The 22901-nt window shown below is 39.3% G+C and overlaps 1 protein-coding gene across 1 annotated transcript in view; it reads left to right on the top strand.

The window, feature by feature from the left end:
* Nucleotides 1-18958, top strand: part of INTS7 (integrator complex subunit 7) — a 92781-nt gene extending 73823 nt beyond the window's left edge. Inside the window, exons 15-20 of the mRNA XM_047076808.1 lie at nt 476-579; nt 1627-1695; nt 9004-9136; nt 12807-12905; nt 14182-14367; nt 17687-18958. Of these exons, the coding sequence (XP_046932764.1) occupies nt 476-579; nt 1627-1695; nt 9004-9136; nt 12807-12905; nt 14182-14367; nt 17687-17974 (879 nt within the window). The 3' untranslated portion in view covers nt 17975-18958. The remainder of the gene's footprint in view (nt 1-475; nt 580-1626; nt 1696-9003; nt 9137-12806; nt 12906-14181; nt 14368-17686) is intronic.
* Nucleotides 18959-22901: the final 3943 nt, after the last annotated feature.

Genomic DNA, 22901 nt, shown 5'->3' with positions numbered 1-22901 from the left:
GTCTTAACTTTATTTTCAGTGCAGTGTTTATTTATACTTTAGAGGTTTTTGAGGTTGTGAGATGAAAAATTCTGAAATCAGCGGTTTGACTAAAAGACATTAACTATCAAATGCTTATTAACTCATCTGTCTTGCCAAAAATAGGCTGACATTTTTTTAGTGGGAAAATGATTGAAGATGTCTCACTAGGTGCTGCATGTTTATAACTGTATTAATTGTTTTAGTGGAACTGGAAGCTAAAAAAGCAATGTTTTTTGTTTCTGTGTATTATATGTATTATTATACTTCCTTGAACGTTTACCATCTTTGTTAATTTTATTTAACAACGTTTGTAAGAATGAATGGAATGGAAATGAAGAGTTGAACTACTTTTGGATTTGTTTGAGGAGGGTTGTTTTTTTCTTTTGTGGTCTGTTATTATACAATAATGATAGCATGTTTGTTTCTGGTAATGGATACTTTTCCTTCTTTTCAGATGAAACAGTCCATGGAAGAATTCCGAAGCCTTGCTTCCCGATACGGGGATCTTTACCAGGCATCTTTTGATGCTGATTCAGCAACTTTGAGGAATGTGGAACTATATCCTAAGCCGCCTTGTTATTTCTTGTTCTCTGGAAGTATTCTTTTAAATGTAGAGTTAATGCTTCAGATGTGCTTGACTAAAAAATATATATTAGATAAGCCTACAAATTTATTATAATTAATAACTTCTCTTTTGAAATCTAGTATGAGCAGTACAGTTGTACTTTTTAACTTCAGCCAGGCTTTAAAAATTAATAGTGACTCAGTTGTGGCCTTTCTCCACCGCTAAGAAGAGCATCCAAAACCCGGGTCCCCCAGTGTCGCATACTTGGTGCTCACTTGAGCTGCAGCGGAAAACGTAACACATTTTCCCACCAGAAAACCATTTTCTCTTTTGCATCACTTCTGTTTTCTTCATGGTGAACAACCCTGGTTCCCATCACCTTTATTAATGATCTATTATTCCATAATCTTCATTGTCCCTTTTGTTCCCTAAGCCTTCCTTGGGTTTTCCGTATTTTCTTATTAGCAGCCTCAAACCCTTTTTGAAAGGAGGGCAGAGATAAATTGTTTTTAAGTTGTAGGGCCTATAAACCAGTAGTTCTGGGCCTTTTGGGTTTCTAAGTAAAAACCTTATGAATGCTGTGGACCCTCTCCTCTCCAGAATGCATTTATGCACACCCCCCAGCAGATTTGTAAAGTTGCAGTAGGGTTAACAGATCCCTTGAGCCCCAGCTTAGGAACCTCTAGGGTATCTAGAGACCATTTTGGTTGTTGCTGTTTTTAACTTTTATCAGTGAAACTTCTACATCTAAGCAGAAGAAAACCATTTCTGTGATTGAATCACAGGGCCTGTTGCTTGGTTCCCACCCCCTACCCCACCCCCACATTAGGCAGCCTCTGAAGTACTCTTCCTGGAACAGAATGTGAGAGTCACTATTATAAACAATAAAAGGGGGAAAAATAGAGTCCCAAACTATTTGATTTGATAACATTATTGTTGCCTTCACTTAAAATGTGGTCCTCATCTCGACTTGAACTTCAGAGAATATAAAGTCTATGTGGATTTCTCTCTTTTCATGTATAACCTTAACGTCCATCCAGACAGCAGCAGAGCTGTTTATTGATATCTCATGCAATAGAAGCCCTCATTTTGGATCCAGAATCAGCAAGGTATTTCTAATAATAGTTTACATTGAAGTACATTTTCAAATATGTTATCTTACCTAGTCATCACAACAGTGTTTTGGAAGAGGTTTTACAGAAGAACAAAGAACAGGGACTTCTCCAGTATTTACCTGAGGTCACAGCTACTGACAAAACATGGATTTTCCGACTCCATTGTTTATTTACCTCCTGCCTCCTATTTTTAAAACACTGACCTGGAAAAATAACGAAGAAGAAATTCTTTGAAATTTGAATATTTTCTTCTTGTATACTGTAACTAAATTTTGGTATGGAAAACTGGGTTAATAATATAATTAAGCTTGACATTTTTATTCTTTGGTTTCCTAAACAAAAAGATATTCCTATTTTTGCTTCATTAATATTCTTCTCTCCTCTTCCATTAACTAATTATTCAGGAATGTTCCACTGGTTTTTTTGTTTGTTTTTTTGTTTTTTTCCCATTATACTATTCCGTTTTGGAATGTGCATTTTCAGGTGTCTGTAATTTCCAATCTAATAAGGCCTGTGATTCCAGGGTCAGCTTTCTCAAAGAATACAATCAACAAAGCAGGGTAAAATTTCTCTACCCTGAAGCATTCACTCACCATTTCCTTTCCGGACAATAGCAAAGTCCTTGCTTCTGTCTTAAAATTCTGCCTACTCCTAGACTAGGCCGCTTGGCTATCTTTTTCCCCATTCATCTGATCCATTTTAATATTTTCATAACATACTAATATTTGCTTATTTTTCCTTTTATCCTGTTCTCACCAGTGTTCATTTTCCCTTCAGACCTGCAGTGCTTGTTTTTAAAAAAACAAACCCCTTCCTTTTAAGTTTCAAAGTGTGCTTACACTTTCATGTACTTTACAGAGTCTTTGCCAATTAATTGCTGATTCAAGATTCACATCACACCATTTTTTATTGTGCCATACTCATTTTACTTCTTAGCACCCAGATATCATTGTACTGTTGACTGGTATGATAGGCATGTTTTTCTCTTGATTGACTTTTTAACAGAGAGATTGAGTGCACTGTCAGCAGGGATGGGGTGAAGGGAGTTATTCACCCAGCTTACTCATGCTGCTACTCTCTTTCTTACTCTTCTCCGCCCCCTCTCACTCTCCAAACCAGTTCTCCTAGCCTCTGCCCTTCATAGCAGGGAAAAGTTGGAAAAGAAAGCTTGTACCTTGAAGGAGGGTTCTTTGGGTTTCATTCTCAATAGTATACAACTGCTAAGAGTGGCTTCCTCCTAAAACTTCTGTTCTCGATATTATATATTCTGTGCCTTCCAAGTAAAGAAGGACTTGCAGCTAAAAAAGAACCTCAAGAGGACCTCTTTTGCACTGCTGGTGGGAATGCAAACTGGCACAGCCACTCTGGAAATCAGTATGGAGGTTCCTCAAAAAATTAAAAATAGAACTACCCTGTGACCAGCAATTGCTCTACTAGGTATTTATCCAAGGGATATAGGTGTGCTGTTTTGAAGGGACACATGCACCCTAATGTTCATAGCAGCACTATCGACAATAGCCAAAGTATGGAAAAAGCCCAAATGCCCATTGACTGATGAATAGGTAAAGAAGGTATGGTATATATATACAATGGAGTATTATTCGACAATCAAAAAGAATGAATCTTACCATTTGCATCTACGTGGATGGAACTAGAAGGTATTATCCTAAGCAAAATGAGAGAAAGACAGATATCATATGACTTCATATGTGGAATTTAAGATACAAAACAGATGAAAATAAGGAAGCAAAAATAATATAAAAAGGGGGGGGAACAAAACAGAAGAGACTCTTAAATATGGAGAGCAAACTGAGGGTTGCCAGAGGGGTTGTGGGTGGGGGGATGGGCTAAATGGGGCAAGGGACATTAAGGAAGACCCTTGTTGGGATGAGCACTGGGTGTTACACATAGGGGATGAATCATTGGAATCTACTCTTGAAATCATTATTGCCCTACATGCTAACTCACTTGGATATAAACTTAAAAGTTAATTTAAAAAAAAAAAACTCAAGAAAAGGAGGCATAACATTGGTATTTCACTGTAGTTTTTACAAAAATGTGTCTATCTTTTTCATAGCCTAGAAGCTTTTTTGGAAGAAGGCATCTTGTCTTACTATTCAGCTTTGTATCTCTAGCACCTAAATATAGTGCCTGACCCAATAACAGTAAATATGGATTATGACAGGGTAGATATTTATAATTATGAATTGTCTACCTCATTCCAACTTTTTAGAATTATCAAGAAGAAATATTTTGAGATGGTGGTTCATTGCATTTTTCTATTCTGACTTTTTATTTGTAATGAGTCCTTTGCACTTAATCTTTATGTTACTGCCTAAAAGATAAGCGAACAGTTCCTGGCTATGACAGAATAAATAGACTGGACTTTTCCTTTTACTGCGAACAAATAAAACCTGGATAAAACATAAAAGTTTTATGTAAAACTGTAAACAGTTAACTGTTTACAGACATTGGACAATAGGAAATTCAGGAATGTCATTCCTTGGTGAAGGGACACAAATAAGGTAAACCCTACCATAGTCTTTCCTTTCTTTTCCCTGGAGGCACTCAGCAGAACACAGTGGTCTTGCTTAGTTGAAGAGATAGGAATCAGGGTTCAGGGAACCAGAAGAAGCTAGAACTTGCAGGACAGAATACAGGGGAGAGAAAGCAGCTTTCCAGGGAAAGAGCTCCAGAAATTTCATAGGCTGTGATTCTTTGGCTGAAGATTAGCATATGTGTACTAAGATACACATATGTAAGGGAAACTGCACAAGGCCAGGCAAAAAACAACTACTGGGGGAAGAATGATGACCAGAAGTTATAAGCTGAACAATTCCTAGAGTTCACACATGTCTGAGAAATGTTTTGAGTTCCACCTAGCCAAATGGAGAGACCTTATTGAACACTGAGAGCGTTCAGAAGAAACACCAGAAGGGTCACACCACCTTAGCAGTAGGGCTAAACTAAGTCTAGAGCAGTCTTTCAGATAAGCTTTAAATGAATCAGGATTATATACAAGTAACTTGACTGTCTACCAAAACAAAATTTAACATTCTCTAAAGACAATAAAATAAAAAGTTCAACAGTATAAAATCCACACTTGTAGCATCAGATCAAGAATTATTAGACATGAGAGGAAGCAGGAAAATGTGACATAACCAGGAGAAAATTAAGTCATTTAGGAAAAAGACTCAACAAATGACAGATGATGGAATTTACAGAGTTGGACTCTAGAATAGCTATTACTAATATTTTCAGAGATTTAAAGGTAAAAGATAACATAATTAGGAGAAAAATTAAAGATGTAAAAAGGACCAAATGGAATTTCTAGAGCTAAAAAATACAGTATCTTGATTTTGCCTTTATTTTTGAAAGATAATTTTGATGGATATAGAATTCAACTTTGGGTTAGGTTTAATGGTACATTCGATATTGCAAGAGAAAAGTTCAGTGAACTTGGAAGACATAACAATAAAAACTACCCAGATCGGACAGTGAAATAAGAAACAGCCTGAAAAACAACAGAGTCAAAACTAGCCTGTGGAACAGTATCATTTGTACTAATATATACATGCAACCACAAATCCTAGAAAGAGGGGAATGAAGGAAAGGGAAATATTTAAATGGCTGAAGTTTTTTAATGTTTAATTAAAAATGTAAACCCACAGATTCAAGAAGCTTAACAAACCACAAGTAAGGTAAACAAAACCATAACAAGCCATACATTGTAATCAAATTGCTGAAAACCAATGATGAAGAGAAAAAATTTAAATGGAGAAAGGGAGTGCATAGAAGGGAAGAAAGATCAGAAATCCACTGATTTCTCATCAGAAATAATGCAAGCCAGAAGACAATTAGAACATCGTTAAAGTTATGAAAGTGAAAAAGGTAACCCAGTATTCTATATTCAGTAAGAATTACCCTTCAGTAATTAAGACTAAATAAAGGCCTTTTCAGACAAAATCTGAGAAAACTTGTTACCACCAGATGTGCACTACTAGAAATGTTAAGTTCTTCAGACTGAAGAGAAACCATTTCCACTGTAAACTTAGAGCTACAAAACAGAGTGAAGGGCACTGGAAATGGTAAATATGTCACTAAATATAAAAGACTTCTTTCATTTTTTTAAAGTGTTGATCATTCAAAACAATAATAACTATGGGAGTTTATAACATGTGGAAGTAAAATGTAGGAAATAAGACATGACAGGGAGGGGATTGCTGTATGATTTTTATGTTTTACATGAAGTAACATATAGAAAATTATTTGAAGATAACTTGTGATAAACTAAGGACGAATAAACTCTAGAGCAACCACTAAAAAATAAAACAAGCCGGGAGATGAGATAAAATGAAATACTAAAAATAACAACAGAAACAAACCCAGTTAATCCAAAAGAAGATGGGGAAGACAGGATAAAAAGAAACCGTGAACAGATGGAAAAGTAGAAAACAAATTACAAGATGGTAGCCATAAACCCAACCATACCAGTTATTACAGTAAATGTAGTCTTACTCTAAGTAAAATCAGAGATTACCCTACTGAATACAAAAGCAAACCCAACTGTCTGCTCACCACAAGTAACCCATTATTAAAGACACAGATAAAAGTAAACATAAGGACAGAAAAGTATATATCCTGAAACTCTAAAAGCTGAAGTGACCATATTAATATCATACAAAATAGACCTCAGTACAAGGTACATTTCATCATAATAAAGGAATCCATCCATCAAGAAGACATAATTCTAAATATGTACAAAGAAACATGAAGCAAAAACTGGCAGAACTGAAAGGAGAAATAAATCCACAATTATCAAGTTTTCAACACTTTCTCTGTGAGTAATTAAAGAACAGCTTGTCAGAAAATTTCTTAAGATGTAGAAGACTTGAACAACACTATCAATCATCTTGACCTAATTGACATGTACCAACAGCAGTGTATATGTTCTTTTCAAGTGCATTTGGAACATTTAGTGAGATAAACCATACACTGGGCTAGAAAACAAATCTCAGTGAACTTTTAAAAGCGTTGAAATCATACAGAATATGGTATCTGACAATTAAGTTAGAATTGACTAACAAAAACGATCTCCAGAAAATCCCCACACATTTAAATATTAAATAAGACTTCTGAATAACCTAACTGGTCAAGAAATCAGAAGAAAAATTAGAAAATATGTTAAAACAGGATGAAAATGAGAACACATCAAAACTTGTGGGATGCAGCGAATGCAGAGCCTAGAGGGAAATTGACAGCTTTAAATGTTTTTATATAACATAAAAAGTTTAAAATCAGTGATCTAAGTTTCTACCTTATCTGATGCTACAAAAAGAAAGCAAATTAAACTCAAAATAATTTGAAGGAAAGAAGTAACAAAAATATGAGCACTGATAAATGAATTAGAAATAAATAGTGGAGAAAATCAATGAAACCAAAAGCTGGCTCTTAGAAAAGACAATGAAACTGATAAAACCAGTTAGTCTGAGTGGTAAAGGAACACAAATTACCGATACCAGAAATCAAGAACACCAGACCAAGTCCTACAGCTATTAAAAGCCATAAGGGAATAACAGTTTTCATGAACACAGACACAAAAACTTTTAACAAGACATGTACAGATTGAATCCAGCAATATACAAAAGATAATGCATCAGAACTAAGTAGGTTTTATCCCAGGAATACCAGGTTAACAATAGAAGACCAAACGGTGTAATTTACCATATTGCATAATAAAGGAGAAAAGCTGAAGCGGAGGGCTTAATAAACATTTCAAGTCTTACTATGAAGCTATAGTAATTAAGACTATATGATATTTGTTTGATGGTAGAATGGAGAGACCAGTCACATATGTGATCATTTGATTTTTGACAAAGGTACCAAGGTCCTTCAACTTACATCTTAATGAAATGTATTTCTTAAGTAAATGAATGCTTTAGTAGGAGGTAGAGCAGTATATTCTGAATTTAGACCCTTTTGGTAGCAGGTAACTCCGTAAAAGACTTTAGTTTCTTTATGCTTTGTGTGTATAGTTTTCCTTAAAGTCCTATAAATGAGGTTCAGTTCTTGTCTTATTGGAACTTAAGATATAGTACAGAGCAGGAAACAAAGCTTTGGAGCCAGGCCAATACGAACATGAATCCCTTGTCATTCACTCCTAGCTGTATAAATATATGCATGTGATTTCATCACATTGAGCCGCATATGCATGAATTATAGGTAACTTGTGATGCCTGTCTCCTAGAGTGGTTGTGGTGGTTAACTGAAATAACCTGTATAAAGTACCTAAGGGAAGTGCTTTAGTTATGCCTTTAACACACCACTTGATGTTAAGAGGATAATAAGAGAGGGGCACCTGGGTGGCTCCGTGAGTTGAGTGTCTGACTCTTAGTTTTGGCTCAGGTCATGATCTCATGGTTTGTGACATTGAGTCCCACGTTGGGCTCTGTGCTGACAGCATGGAGCCTGCTTGGGATTCTCTACCTCTCTCTGTCTCTGCCCCTCCCCTGCTCACTCGCATGCTCACACTTTCTCTCTAAACAAATAAACGTTTTTTAAAAAGGATAATAAGGGAATAATAAGAACAGTGTTATGCCCAGTGTGGCTGAATTACCTATGTAGCATTTTCAAATAACCCCCTTGAAGTTTAGTTGGAATACAAAAGGTTTGCTTTCTTTTTTCACTTGGGAAGACTTTCAAGAACACTTTTAGGTCTGAGGCAGTAGAGGAAGAAAGAAGGAATCTCGGTAAAACTTTCCAGCATGCTCTATATACTAGCTCTCCCCTGAACATGCCTGTGCCTTTCACATCCATGCTGTGGATCCGTGCCGTTTCCACAGCCACAAATGCCCTTCACACTTCCACCTCTCCACATCTCCATCCTGCTTGCCTGCTAATTTGCTCAGGACCTGTCTCTTCTGTGGCATTCCTCCCCTCTCTCCATGTGCTGATCTGTTATTTATAGATCTTCACTGGTTATTTGGCACTTATGGGTAATTACCTTTTCAAATGTCTTAGGTCTCCTTCCCCTCATGGCACAGACAGGGTTTAAACATTTTTCTACTACCTAACACCAAAGTGATTAGACTTACAGAATTTGAAGTCAGGTCTGGGTTTGAATTCCAGGCTTATTACTTAACCTCTCCAAGCCTCAATTTTCCCCCACCTGTAAAATGGAAACAACCGTGCCTACGTCGTTATTTTACAAATTAAATGAGAACATGTGCAAAGTGCCTGACACATGTAGACATTGAAGTAGTGACTATTTTGGTTGATTAATTGATACTGATTTGACCTCAGTTTCCAGGAATACGGATCTACTGGAGCGGCCCATGCTGACAGTGAATATGAGAGGAGAATGATGTCTGTGTATAATCATGTCTTGGAGGAAGTGGAATCACTCAATCGGAAATATACCCCTGTTTCTTACATGGCAAGTGACATTTGTTTTATTGAGTTTTCATTACATAGATAGAAGTGGGTTTTTATCCAACACTTACTAACCATGTGAATTCATCGAATTCCCCTCTCTGCCTGTTTTCTGCTGTGCCTATTTTGTAAGGGTTAATAATTGCTGTGAGGATGAAATGAGCTAATCCATGGAGCACTTAGCACATCTCTCACTGCTATAGAGTTACGTTAATGTGTCAAATCTGCTCTACCAGAATGCACTTTTTTTTTTCCTTTTAACAATTGAACTGAAGTTGCAATAGTTCTCAACCCTGGCTACACGTTAGAATCACTTTGGGAGTTTTTTAAAAAAAATAAATCACTACCCAGGCCCCACTCCAAACCAAGTAACTTTGAATCTCTGCAGTTGAGGCCCAGGCATTAGTATTTATAAAAAGCTCCCAGGTGATTGATTCTGTCCTGCCACCAGGGTTGAGAACCACTGGCCAATTGAAACAGAAAGAACTGTGCTTGTCATCTACAAGGCAGTGAATCACTTCCTGCCAGGTGATGCCACTGATGTCCTTTTAGCCTGCTGAATCTATTGCCTTTGGCCCTGTTCAGCTCTTCCTCTTCCTTCAGTTTCCTCCATCACAGGACAGACTGACACACCCTCACCCAGATTTTCTCCTCCCTGTCTGGCCATTCCCCAAGTGTCTTAGTCGGCTCAGGCTCCCGTATCAAAATACCTGTAGACAGGCTGGCTTAAACAACAGGCACTTCTCTCTCATGGTTGTAGGGGCTGGAAAGTCCAGAACAAAGGCGGCAGCCAGTTTGGTTCCTGGTGACAACCCTCTTGCTGGCTTGTGGACAGCCACCTTCTCACTGTGCCCTCACACGTGGAAGAGAAAGGGAGCTCTGGTCTCTTTTTTTCTTGTAAGGACACTAATTGCATCATGGGGCCCCATCCTCATGACCTCATCCAACCCTCATACCCTCCCAAAAGCCGTGCCTCCAATTACCAACATATTGGGAGATAGGGCTTCAATGCAGGAGTTTGGGGAAGCCACACATTCAGCCCATAACACCCCATCTGTGACCTTATACCTTGGAGAGTTTCCCTTGCCCTGGCCACCCATTAGATGCTGACATTCCCTGTAGCTCTTTTCTGGCTCCCACTCTTCTCGCTCTGTACTCTCACCCGTTATCAGGTGTTTAAGAAGAAATTGGTAAGATATGTTGTTGAAGAGTTAGATTAGATTTTCAGACAGATACATTCCCTGACATAAGATCGTCAGTACGTATTTGCTGAGTTGAATTGACCTGGGTGGTTGTTTGACAGAGACTTGGTTGCTAAGGGACAGAGTAAAGATTCTCTTTGAAGGAAATACACACATCCATGCAAGACATTGATTAGATGTCAAAAAATATAAAGGCTGGGGGCACCTGGGTGGTTCATTCGGTTGAGCATCCGACTCTTGGTTTCAGCTTGGGTCATGCTCTCACGGTTCGTGTGTTCAAGCCCCACAGCTTGGGAGTCTCTCTCTGCCCCTTCCCCTACTCTTGCACATGCCCTCTCTCTCTCTCTCTCTCTCTCTCTCTCTCTCTCTCTCTCTCTCTCTCAAATAAACTTTAAAAAAAATACAAAGGATGTAAAGTATCAGACTCAACAAAGAAGAGCGTGTTGGTGCTGTGCTAGTCCTCCTTCTGGCTTACTAACTACACTGTGTGCCTCCGTATTTCCAGACTGTTAACTATAATGGTAATCTGCTCCTAACACACCTATGCACATGTGCCCAAGGGGCCATCGGCCTCAGAGGCACTCCACACTCTCCATATGGGGAATTGCAAAATCTGCCTCCATTCTTTTAAAAGAGAGAATGGTGCCTTTTTGCCCCAGAACAGCCTGAGGGCACTTGGGTCCCCTAAGTCCAGCCTTTAAAGAGGTTTCTCTCCTAAAATACTGTTGGCATCAGACTTCCACCACCAGTAGGATGTCCCTGCAAGTGCTTCCCAGATTCCTCGTTGCAGGAAGGTGAATAATGTTGCCTTAGCAGTTAAACCTGAAGAAATAGACCCAATGTGTTTGAATCTGTGTTGTGGTTTTCTCAAGTAACAGACCTGGCATTTGTATTAGGAGTCTCTTGGGCACGAAATGTTCAACAGCCTGAAACCAATAAGGAGTGGATTCTTCTGGCCTAGAGCCTTAATGCCCAGCTGTTTAAAATTGTTCACAAACATAGGCAACTAGGTGGCACTGTGCTTGGAATCAGCAGCTCAGAAGGGCAGACAGCACAGTAGAGTGGCTTGCAACTTCAGGCCACTGGTGGGGAAGTAGACTGAGGAGGGGAGGGGAGGTACACCAACAGGAGCAGTTCTAGGTCACCTCAAGTTACAAGTGTTCTGATGGTGCTGTAATTTTTTTTCTCTTAAGTTTGCAAACCATTGGTGAAATAGAAAACAAATCACTGAACTAAGAGTCAAGGAACCCAGGTTCTAGTCCCAGCTTGTCCCATTACCTGTCTGGGTGACCTGTGTTGTCAGCAGAATTGAGGATTAGACTGGGTGATCTTTGCAGTATCTTTGACGGTGTTACAGTTGTATGCTCATCTCCAAACTCACCAAGTTGGATACATTAAATACGTAAAGTTTTTTGTATGTCGGTCATACCTCAATAAAGTGGTTTTAAATACATACATACATACATACATACGTACATATATACATACATATAATATCTCAGAACTCTTTTAAGTTCTAGTTGTGTGGCTCCTCTTACTAAGACTCAAAGGATTCATTGCAGTGATTCTCTTCAGCTATGCTGGGATTTTCAAAACTCAGTTAAATTTGTGAAATAGATATTTGAAATAAAGTATTCTATTAAAATTTCGAATTCCATAGAGTTGGACTGTATTGTCATTCTTCATCTGAATTCCAGTAAGTTTCCCCCATTGCTCACTCTGGGGCTATAGGGACAGGGAAGCCACCATGTGGAGATGGAGATGGAGATGGGATGGAAGAATGAGGATGTCAGGGTTCGTGGGAGTTGGTGTCTGGCCTCGGACATCGATATACTGCTCTGGCTTCTTTACCATATTTTCTTTATCCTACTTTAACATACAATAGTTACTCTATGTTGTAGTAACTAAAATCATTATATAATAATATAATAGCTCTAAGTGCTATGGAAATGCAAAGTTTGTGCATTATTTTGCCTTGAGGATTTTCTTCTACATTTACTTTTTATTTTATCGAATATACTTCAAAGTAAAGTAAAAATCTGCAATTGTATTCCTTGACATGAGAGATTTGGCAAACATTTGGGTGTTATGCCTATTTCCTGATAGGTATGTACCTTTGCAATAATCATAGGACCATTTGTATTTAAAAAAAATTTTTTTTTAACGTTTATTCATTTTTGAGAGATGGAAAGAGACAGAGCATGAGTGGGGGAGGGGCAGAGAGAGAGAGAGAGGGAAACACAGAATCCGAAGCAGGCTCCAGGCTCTGAGCTGTCAGCCCAGAGCCCGACGCGGGGCTTGAACTCACAGATCGCGAGATCATGACCTGAGCCAAAGTCGGACGCTTAACCAACTGAGCCACCCAGGTGCCCCAACCATTTCTACTTTTTAAACTTCTTCCTTAAAGTACCATTTGTTGATGAAATTTGGAAATTTATTTTTATTTGACTTAGTTTCTTTTCTTCCCCCCAGCATACAGCATGCCTCTGCAATGCCATCATTTCCTTGCTGAAAGTTCCTCTTTCATTTCAGAGATATTTTTTCCAGAAACTGCAGTCTACCAGCATCAAGGTAATAATAGCAAGAATAGAGGTTAATACTGGTTAAAAACCCAGTTATCTTTTGAAGAGTATGTGGGATAGAGCTCTGCTTCAGGATCTTACCTTTGGTTTTGATGAAACTTACAGCCTTTAGTTGTGAATTTCTTCTCCCTTTACTGAGTGGTTTGGTGAAAGGAACAGGATTTGGGGATTAAACCCTCTCCCTTGTGACCTGTCAGTGCCAGATGCAGCGAGACGGGTGTTTGGGTACCTGGAGCTCTGTCCCTTGTCTCCAAGAATAATTTGAGAGGTTTCATGATAGTCACCTACAAGGATCTTGAGCTCTGTGTGTGATTGGACTTTCCAGACCCAGAATAAATCAGGTCCAATAAAACATCACCAGTCCTACCTCCAGGGCACTTTTGTCTGTGAATATCCAGTTTTGAGGAGCTGGCCAATGAGAAGAGCTAGTATTTGAAAATATGTAAGCCACTCAACATTCAAAAATGTATTTTTGATTCAGAGAATGGAATTTTTGGGAAAGGAGGAAAACTGTCACCCGCAAGAGGTTTTCTAGGTTATCCCTGGCAGTAAATGTCTTCCGTGCACTTTGCATATCCATTCGAATGTTTTGGGTTGCATTTCAGAATGACGTGAATAATAAGGAAAATTGATTACCTTAGGTAAGATGTGTGCAGGGTTGATTGAGGCAATGCTCAACATTATCAGAAAGACCCAATTTCTTCCATCTCTTCATTTAGCAGAATTTGGGCTTTCGGTAGTTTAAGTGTATTGGGGATTTTAAATATGTTTTTAAATAAAAAACTACTCTAATGAGAGGTGTAAAATTGACTTTTATACCATTGTGACTTGATTGTATGTGTAATCCTAGAATATTAAGTACGTTTGCCTTTGAATTTAGTGTATTTAAAATTATGAAAGACCGGAGGACAGCCTCTAGATATGAAAATTTACATGATGCATTTCTGTACTGGAATTGGTTCCTTGTCAAAGAAAGGCCCCACCACAGAAATGGGCAAGAATAGTGCCTTCACTTTTTTCTAATCCTCTTTTACCCTCACACAGAACTGGGGTTTGACGTAGAAAACACAGTGGTATTTAAAAGGAAGCATTAGGAGAAGGAACCCTTGACCTTAAAGGTACATCTGCCTGGTTGTCCTGGCATAGCCAGGTCGTTAGTTGTATGTGTAACGTTGTAACCTATAAATAATAATTAGCACAAACTTGCCTGTCAGAAGAGAGCTTGCTCTTGCTTGTTAGCATTTATTTTAATGTTGGTATTCTAGCTTGCTCTGTCGCCATCCCCCCGGAACCCTGCAGAGCCCATCGCGGTCCAGAATAACCAGCAGCTGGCACTAAAGGTAGAGGGAGTGGTTCAACATGGATCAAAACCAGGACTCTTCCGCAAAATTCAGTCCGTCTGTCTGAATGTTTCCTCTACACTACAGAGTAAATCTGGACAAGACTACAAGGTAATTTAGAAGAGAGGCAGAGTTATGATGTGGATTTTATCAACTTACATTAATGGAAGTTTTCTAGTGTTAAGCAGACTGCAGTTACACCTCCTAACAGATGAGATACAGACACAAGTTAAAAGTACATTCTGAGGCTTGAGGGGGCTCGTGAACAGCACTTCTCTTTTCCCTGCCTGAGCCAGCTGATGGAGAAACATCCAGGCAGACAGTAATCAAATACGAGTTTTATTATTATAGCTGTCGGGAAACCCCGCTCAGGTATCTGGCAACAGGGACTTCTAGCTTTGTACCACTGAATTTTCCCACCAGCCTCAGCCCGCACACACAAGAGCCTGCCCCTGTAAAACTGACGGTAGGAAGGAGCGCGCTGAGTCCCAGAGAAGGCAAAGGGAAGATCTTAGCTCCCCATGCTCAGTTCCTACCCAGAAACTCCCCATCAGTAGGATTTACCTCCTTCCCTGGAGACCAATACTGCCCATCTAATGAAAAGTCCCTCCACATGGAGGGAAACCTCAGGACTGAGGGAATAAGTGCTCCCTTTCCCCCAAAAAGCACACATCGAATTATTTTTCTCTATTTTAAGGGAATTTTAGCATTTTCCCCCCAAAAGGCTATACAACATTGACAGGCATGGTCAGATAAAGTAAAATCTTTCCTTAAGGGTGTAACCCTAGGAATTGGCTGCTTTGAGAAATCACGAGGTAGGTAACCAAAAATCGTGCTTGCTTTGTTAGCCGAGACCGGGATGCTGAGTACCGTGGAATACCAGTATTCCAAATGCAGAGTGTTCCTTTCTGTGGACATCTCTTTCTGGTTCCTTGATGGTTTATTCACAGTAAATGGAACAAGGGAACAAGTACACAGTTGTAGGGACGGAGTTGTTCAGATGCCCACATTGGTTGTATCCGGGTTTATTGTGGGCACGCTTGAACTGAGCTCCATAGCAAGGAAAGGAGTATTAGTAGAAATATAAAAAGAGAGCATTTTATTCTCTTTGGTGGTTTTAGGCTAAAAACCCAAGAGAAGGTGTGGCTTAGGCCGTTTTTACTTTCTTTACTTTGGTAACTTTCTCCTCCTTCTTTGCCCACTCTGATATGGCTCAGCCTTCATTCTCTTCTCTTCCTCTCTGACTCCCACAACACGGAGCATGGTGCCTTATGTAGCAAATATTTGATGAATGATGAAAAAAAAATCATTTACTGTATTTGGAGTACAACTGCTATGTTCGTGGGTGATCCCTATTGTCACAGAAGATCCTAGTGAGAATTTACATAGTTAACTTACCCCTTTCAACAGCTGTCTCCTCACTTTGAGTTTGAGAGAACAGTAACGATGATTCTTATTGTTCCTTGCGTATGATTTCCACTCTTAAGAAAAAAACCTTCAAACCAGTCTTCTGCTTATTGACTTACCTCTGGAGGCATTGCTTAATGCCTGGAAGCTGATATAAGTTATATAGGACAGGATTGCTCTGTTGTGTTACATGCAGTGAGTTCTCAACTTGAAATGCATCATCCATTCAGAGCAATCAGGTTGCCTTGGCCTATTTCTGGTCCTTTTAAGGAAGTTCTTGTTTGGTAGGCATGTTGTTTAGGGACATAAAACCCCTATAGAAGTTGTGCAAACAAACAAAACCGGGCTTATAAATCTAAGATCTTGAATTGGTCAGTGACTTCATTCCATTGCTGTTACGGAAAGATTAACCTGTTCCCTGAGTCACAAAGCTTCAGGGCACATTTATATCATTAATTATACAACAGAAACACACACATAAATGTAGAACAATCTGGCCAAATATTCATTAAGGTTACCTGTGTATGCATTCTCAGAATAAGTGTCTCTCTTAACATACTTCATCGTAGGTACAGGTCAGGGTATACCAGCAAGTGTTACTCTGTTCTTTGAAGGACAAAGGCATGAGTGTCAAGCTACATAAGTGAACAAGCCCATAAATCTGTGTTTTAAATTTTTTTTTTTTCAACGTTTATTTATTTTTGGGACAGAGAGAGACAGAGCATGAACGGGGGAGGGGCAGAGAGAGAGGGAGACACAGAATCGGAAACAGGCTCCAGGCTCTGAGCCATCAGCCCAGAGCCTGACGCGGGGCTCGAACTCCCGGACCGCGAGATCATGACCTGGCTGAAGTCGGACGCTTAACCGACTGCGCCACCCAGGCGCCCCTGTGTTTTAGAATATATTGTGCTGCCCATCTGAACAAGACACTGATTATTAAATGAGCACTGTACAAGTTATAAAGTTAATTTGTTTTAAAGAGGGAGGGTTGACTGTATTAAGTAATACAAAATCAGACTGGCTAGGAGGAGGAACCCTAACTTGTATTTACTTAGAGTTATGTTCTTTTTCAGTCTCTTAGATTTTAAACTCCCTGAAACAGGTGATTGTACCCTGTTTCTTCAGAATTTCTCTTTATAGACTAAAGAAAGATGGAAATCAGAGTTGGGGTTGGGTAAGCAAGTGTAAGAGGGGAATATTCTCTTCCACCCTCTTAAGGTCTCCGGCTGGGCCTACGATTAAACTAACATTAAGGCACATTAACAGGAGAAAAGCATACAAGTTTGTTAGAATTGTACACATATATGGGAGTCTTCACAGACAATGGAAACCCAGAGAAGTGACCAGAGCAGAAAGCTTATGTAACTTTTAGACAAAGAAACAGTAAATTTGTGGAGACTTAAGACAAATGGGCAGTAAAGAGGTGGGGAGTGACTGGGAGAGAGATGGGGCGGCAGTCCGTGCATTTCAACCTTGATTCCCAGTCTCTGGTGATAAGGATGTTCTCCTTCTCTTGGTACAGAGAAGGCGCCTTTCTCATGGGAGGTTTTATGGCCTGTTTTAGGTAAAAATGGCAAGGTCAGAGACCCTTCCTACATCCTCTGTTTCGCAAGTGCCTTTAGTTGAAAAGAATCAATGTGCCAAAGCAGCATTGTTTTGAAGAGGCGTGTCCTGAGCTCCTTCACAAGGAGGAAAGGCAGCATATGAAGGGGTTGAGACAGGCTCTGGGAGCTTGTTCTGGTAGTGAGGAGGTAGTATCACTTAGTGATAAAGAGTGTAGACTCTGGAGTTCACCTGCCTTGGTTCAGATGCCAGTTCCACTACTCATTAGCTGTGTGACCTTGGAGAAATGACTTAACCTCTCTGCCTCAGTGTTTTTATCTGTAAAACAAGGATAATAATAGTACCTACACCTCTTGGTTGTTTGCAGGGATTAAGTAAGCGCTTAGTACAGGGCCTACCTCACAGTAAGCACTCAGTACGTATTAGCTATTACTATTATTTAACAATTTTTTCGTTCCAGATACCCATTGACAATATGACCAATGAGATGGAGCAGAGGGTTGAACCTCATAATGATTACTTCAGTACTCAATTTCTGTTGAACTTTGCTATCCTTGGAACACACAACATTACAGTGGAATCTTCTGTGAAAGACGCCAATGGTATTGTATGGAAGACGGGTCCCAGAACTACCATATTTGTAAAATCCCTGGAAGACCCTTATTCCCAGCAAATTCGCCTACAACAACAGCAGGCCCAACAACCATTACAACAGCAGCAACAACGAAATGCCTACTCACGGTTTTAGCCACATGATGAATGCACTACAGACTTTACAGGAATTGATCAAATGGGCAAAAATAATTTGATTTTTCATATGGATTAAGATATAAAAGAATGTGGAGTCCATCTATTCATTGGTTTCTATAATGTAATACTCTGGCGAAAAAAAAGAGTTGGTTTCTCTTTAAAAATTTAATTTGAGAAATAATTGGATTCCTAGCCAGAAAGACGCTTTCCCCTTGTTCCTTCTCAACCCATGTCCTTTATCTTCTGTTTGACATTTTCATTGTTTTTCTGTTGCTGAGCCTTTCTTTCTCTTTCAAGAAAAGTCATGTGTTGGGATCACTGAATTCATATATTTGACTGATTCTCCACCAAAACACATCACTCACTACCTGGCACAGACCTCTCATTCTGAGCTAGGCATTGGGAAGTGCTGACTAGTTGGTACGGAGGAGTCTGTGGGAGTAGAAACAGTTCTCCCCTAGACTGACTTCAGTGTGTCCCCTGAAACATCCAGTTTTCTGGATTTTGAGAGGAAGCAGTCTAGCAGAATTGAAACATCCTGCTACATTATTTCAACTATTCACCTATATTTCTCTATGCTAAAGCAATCTTAATTTATTGTTTTAGTATTTAATTGACCCCCCCCCCCCCAAAACCAGCTAACAGTTACAAAGATTGGCAAGTAATCATTTGTGTTTTCTAATATTTGTTTATATTATAGACTTTTTACATTATTTCCAAGAGTGAAAAAAATCACTCACATGTAATATCTTAATCTTTTAAATTAGGAGGGCAGATCTTTCGATTGGTTTGGTTTCTTCTTAAGTTATGTAATGCTAGACTTGATTGTCTAGAAAAAACAATCTATAGCACAACCTCAATTAGTTGGGATGCTCAGGGAATAGAAATTTTCTGGTTAGCCAGAAAATCCCTTTTTTTCTATCTCAATACTGGTTAAAAACCATTATATAAAATATAATAATAATAAACTTTCTTGTCTTAACACAGTATACTAGATGTATTTTACCTGTTCGTTCTCGGTTTGGGATCATTCAGTGCTTGGGATCATGGTTTCCAAACATCAGGGATCGTAGGGTTGCGCATGTTCATGACGTGTGTGGGGCAATTGGGCTGGAAGCAGTTCCCGAGATGGAGCTGGGCACCTTCCCTAGAGGTTCCCTTTTTATTTATTTCTTTTTCTTTTTCTTTTTTTTTTTAATATATGAAGTTTATTGTCAAATTGGTTTCCATACAACACCCATTGCTCATCCCAAAAGGTGCCCTCCTCAATACCCATCACCCACCCTCCCCTCCCTCCCACCCCCCATCAACCCTCATAGAGGTTCCCTTTTTAAATAAATCTCCCATTTTCTTTGTTTGTGTTTTGCACTTTTTTTCCCTTTAAAGTCAACATTGGCTCAAAGAAAAAAAAAATGAGTTGGTATTTCTTTTTCCCTTGTCATGTTGCCTCCAGGGATGAGAAGTGATTGGTGATTCGGGTCCCTCTGAGATTGCCGGGCTCGGGTGAGCTATTGTCCCTCTTCGCCATTGGCCAGCCAGAACATCATGGCAAAACGTACGAATCTCCAGTGTTGACTGTGGATGGCATCCCTTTATGTTCAGCCCCATTGTACACAGTGCACAGTGTGCACAGTTGTGATAGCATCTGAGGGCACAGGCCTTAGGAAGAACCGCCAGAGGGATGTGGAGGAGGCCACGAACCGCTTGACCTGCCAGGCGTGGAAAGAGCTGGCCCAGCAAGCACAGGTTGTCCTTTTAGCTCTGATGAATTAGCTGAGTTACCTTGGGCAAGTTACTCAATCTCTCTAGGCTAGTTTCCTTGTCTCTAAAATGACTGAATTAGACTGGATCTCTTCAAGTCAATCTAGAGTTTTTATCAGGTGACTGAAAGACTAAAAGACCAAAAAAAAAAAAGACTCTTAAATTAGGGGAGAATTTTTTTTTTTTTTAATTAAGTGTCTATTTTCAGAATGAAATTTTATAATGTCACTGTCAGGTTTCTGGTACTGTTTTGAAGCAGAATTCTCAAGAGGCAAATCTTGTAAGCCGCCAGCCCTCCCCAGTTCCCTTGAGACCTGCCCAAATTTTATGTTCTTTTTTTTTTTTAAACCGTTTATTGTTTTTTTTGAGAGAGAGAGAGACAGGACACGAACAGGGGAGGGGCAGAGAGAGAGGGAGACACAGAATTCGAGGCAGCTCCAGGCTCCAAGCTATCAGCACAAGGCCCGACGTGGGGCTCGAACTCAAAAACTGTGAGATCATGACCTGAGGTGGAGTCAGACGCTCAACCGACTGAGCCACCCAGGTGCCCCCCAAATTTTGTGTTCTTAAAAGACCAGCTTTTGATAGCTGTAGTTATAAACTCTTTGATTTGGTGCACTGTAGGAATTATTAATAAAAACGAATCCAAATAGTTCAAAGTATGAAAATAACTCTGTGAAGCAAAAAAGGCTATTTTAATTGAGTGTGCCCGTTAGACCCAGGGTTAGAATTCTGATTTTATGTTTGGTATCATGTCTACTGCATTTCTGGCATCAACTGTTAAGCAGTTATTTGAAGTAAGGGGAAATTGTGTTTATAATTTCTACACTATAGTTATAAATTAAAAAGAAAGATGAAGGAACAAAAGATACAGGTATACTGATTGTGAAGTGAGCGTGTTCTGTGAATTTACAAATATGGATAAAAAAGGGTATTGGCTGATCAATTCTAGGGAAGACAGGGCTGATTTTTCTGTGTTTAGTCATTTTGCATTATAACCTGGGGTCGGAGCACAGCCTTTGGAGCTACACTGTCTGGGTCCAAATCCTACGTACCTAACTTTGTGACCTTGCACAGGCTACTTGATACTTGATATCTCTCTGCCTCAGTTTCCTTACTCCTAAAATTGAGAAGTTTAATAGTGCTTCATGGGATAGGTGTGAGGATTAAGTGAGTTAACATAGACGTAGTATAGGAAAGCAATTAGAATAACCCTAGCATATAGTAAGCAGATATACAGGTTCACTAGCATTGTTACTTCTATTATTATACCCTCCCAAATACTATTTTTCACAGTGTTAGATCAATTCTTATTCTTAGCATTTTATTTATTCATAATAAAAGTTACCTTCCTCTGCTACTAAACACATTTAAGCTTATCTTCCCACATTCTCAATTTGGATATGTGGGGTAATAACAAAATAATGTTGACCCAAACAAAACGGAATTCCTGTCTACAACCAATACTATAAATCCTATTAATTAAAATATTTAAAGACATGTATGAAGAAGATCATGAAAATACTTTCCAAAGCTGCTGATTGTCTTCAATGGTGACAGCAATAGTATATTGACCATTTAGAAATTAAAGTACTGTTATATTCCAGCTTGACCTAAGAGGTCTTGTGATAATGACCTTTCTAGCACAGACTAACCAAGGTGGCAGGTAATTTGCAGCTAGAGGCACTAAGTGACTTTTCACCTTGTGGTATAGTTCCTAGAAGAAGAAACCAAGATGCCCAGACGAGAGTCCCAGAGATGCCAGTTTGAGTTGTATTTGTAAGACTCCCTCGCCATGGATCCTTAGATTCGTCCCTTGGTCTTTCTGTGCCAACACTGGCCAGCATTGGGAGTGAGAGGATCCTGCCGCTTGGTATGTAGCGTATATGCAGCGCTTGTCCGAAAGAAGGTTCCGTGATGAGGGAAATGTTCTAAGTCTGGCCTTCCAATATAGCCACTAGCCATATGTAGTTATTGAACATCTAAAATATGGCTACTGTGACTGAATCTTTTATTTGCTTTTAGTTCAGTTAAATTTAAAGAGCCTCACATGGCTACTGCCTGCAGAATTGGGACCATGCAAGAGTGCAAAGAAATAAAATTCTCTATTCCCTTAGGGCCTAGATAACTCTTAAGTAGATTTCTAGATAAGAGGTCTGTCTACATTGGAATTTTTTGATGTCCTGAAGGTTTCACATGGAAGACTGTAAACGACAAGGAAGGTACTCGGGGTTCGTGGGTGTGCTTTGCTCCTAGGAATACTGTGCTGCTCAGACACCCAGCCCTGTTCTTTCTGTAGTTAACCCTTGGATTTAGCCTTTGTCAATCAACAACATTCAAAGTACGAGGTCCAAAAGTCTGGTGAGTGGGCTTAGATCTCCTCCCAACAGCCAGAGGTCATGGTCTCCCTTTTCACTTCTTGCTCAAGAACACAAAGACCTTTAACTCCATGGGCTGTGTATTTTATTGGCTTGAGTGCACCTCGGCCATTATTACCCCGTAGTATCTCCTGGTCTAACGTATTCATTCTATGAGCAGTTTGATTTTTAATTGCGGTTGGGATTTAAACAGAATGAGACATGTTTTTCTCCTTAACTAATATATGAAGGCCTGGAGCCATTGATTTCCACATTCTAATGTAGAATGCTAAATGTTGTAAATTTACTTTTTTCAAATCTGCAGGTACAAAACATTTTTCAGTCTATATCTTTTCCCTTCCTGCTTCCTTGCTAATCTCCCCCAAAGCAATTCTGTCATGTCCAGTCAAGTTTGTTGTGCAATAACTGTCCTCTGTTTAGGCTTGGTTAAAGATTGAAACTTGATGAAACGAGTTGAGGGACTGTTTTCCTCTCAGATCCTGTCTACAAGGGCTAGCTTTCGTCTTGTGGTACTTAGCTGGCAAACGGAGACTAAAAATATTTTTATTGTTGTTTGCAGTTATTTTTAGCAAATTATAAAGGTAAAATAATACTAACTCATTTGGTATTAGGAAATGAATCAGTCAGCAAAATGAACATCTCTACCCTCAGAAGTCAGGATGAGTTAAAGAAAATCAGATTGTTTTACAGAGAGAAAATATTCTCTACCTCACCTTTTAGTTTTCTTGGGAGATTCATGGGTGGGTTTTGATGAAGGTTCTTTGTGGCAAGAAGCAAAAATATTTC

Source organism: Lynx rufus, unplaced genomic scaffold (assembly GCF_022079265.1).
Source record: "Lynx rufus isolate CCGP_SWC_20201006 ecotype Redwood Valley unplaced genomic scaffold, mLynRuf1.p SCAF_15, whole genome shotgun sequence".
NCBI lineage: Eukaryota > Metazoa > Chordata > Mammalia > Carnivora > Felidae > Lynx > Lynx rufus.
This window is presented reverse-complemented; position numbering and strand designations above follow the sequence as displayed.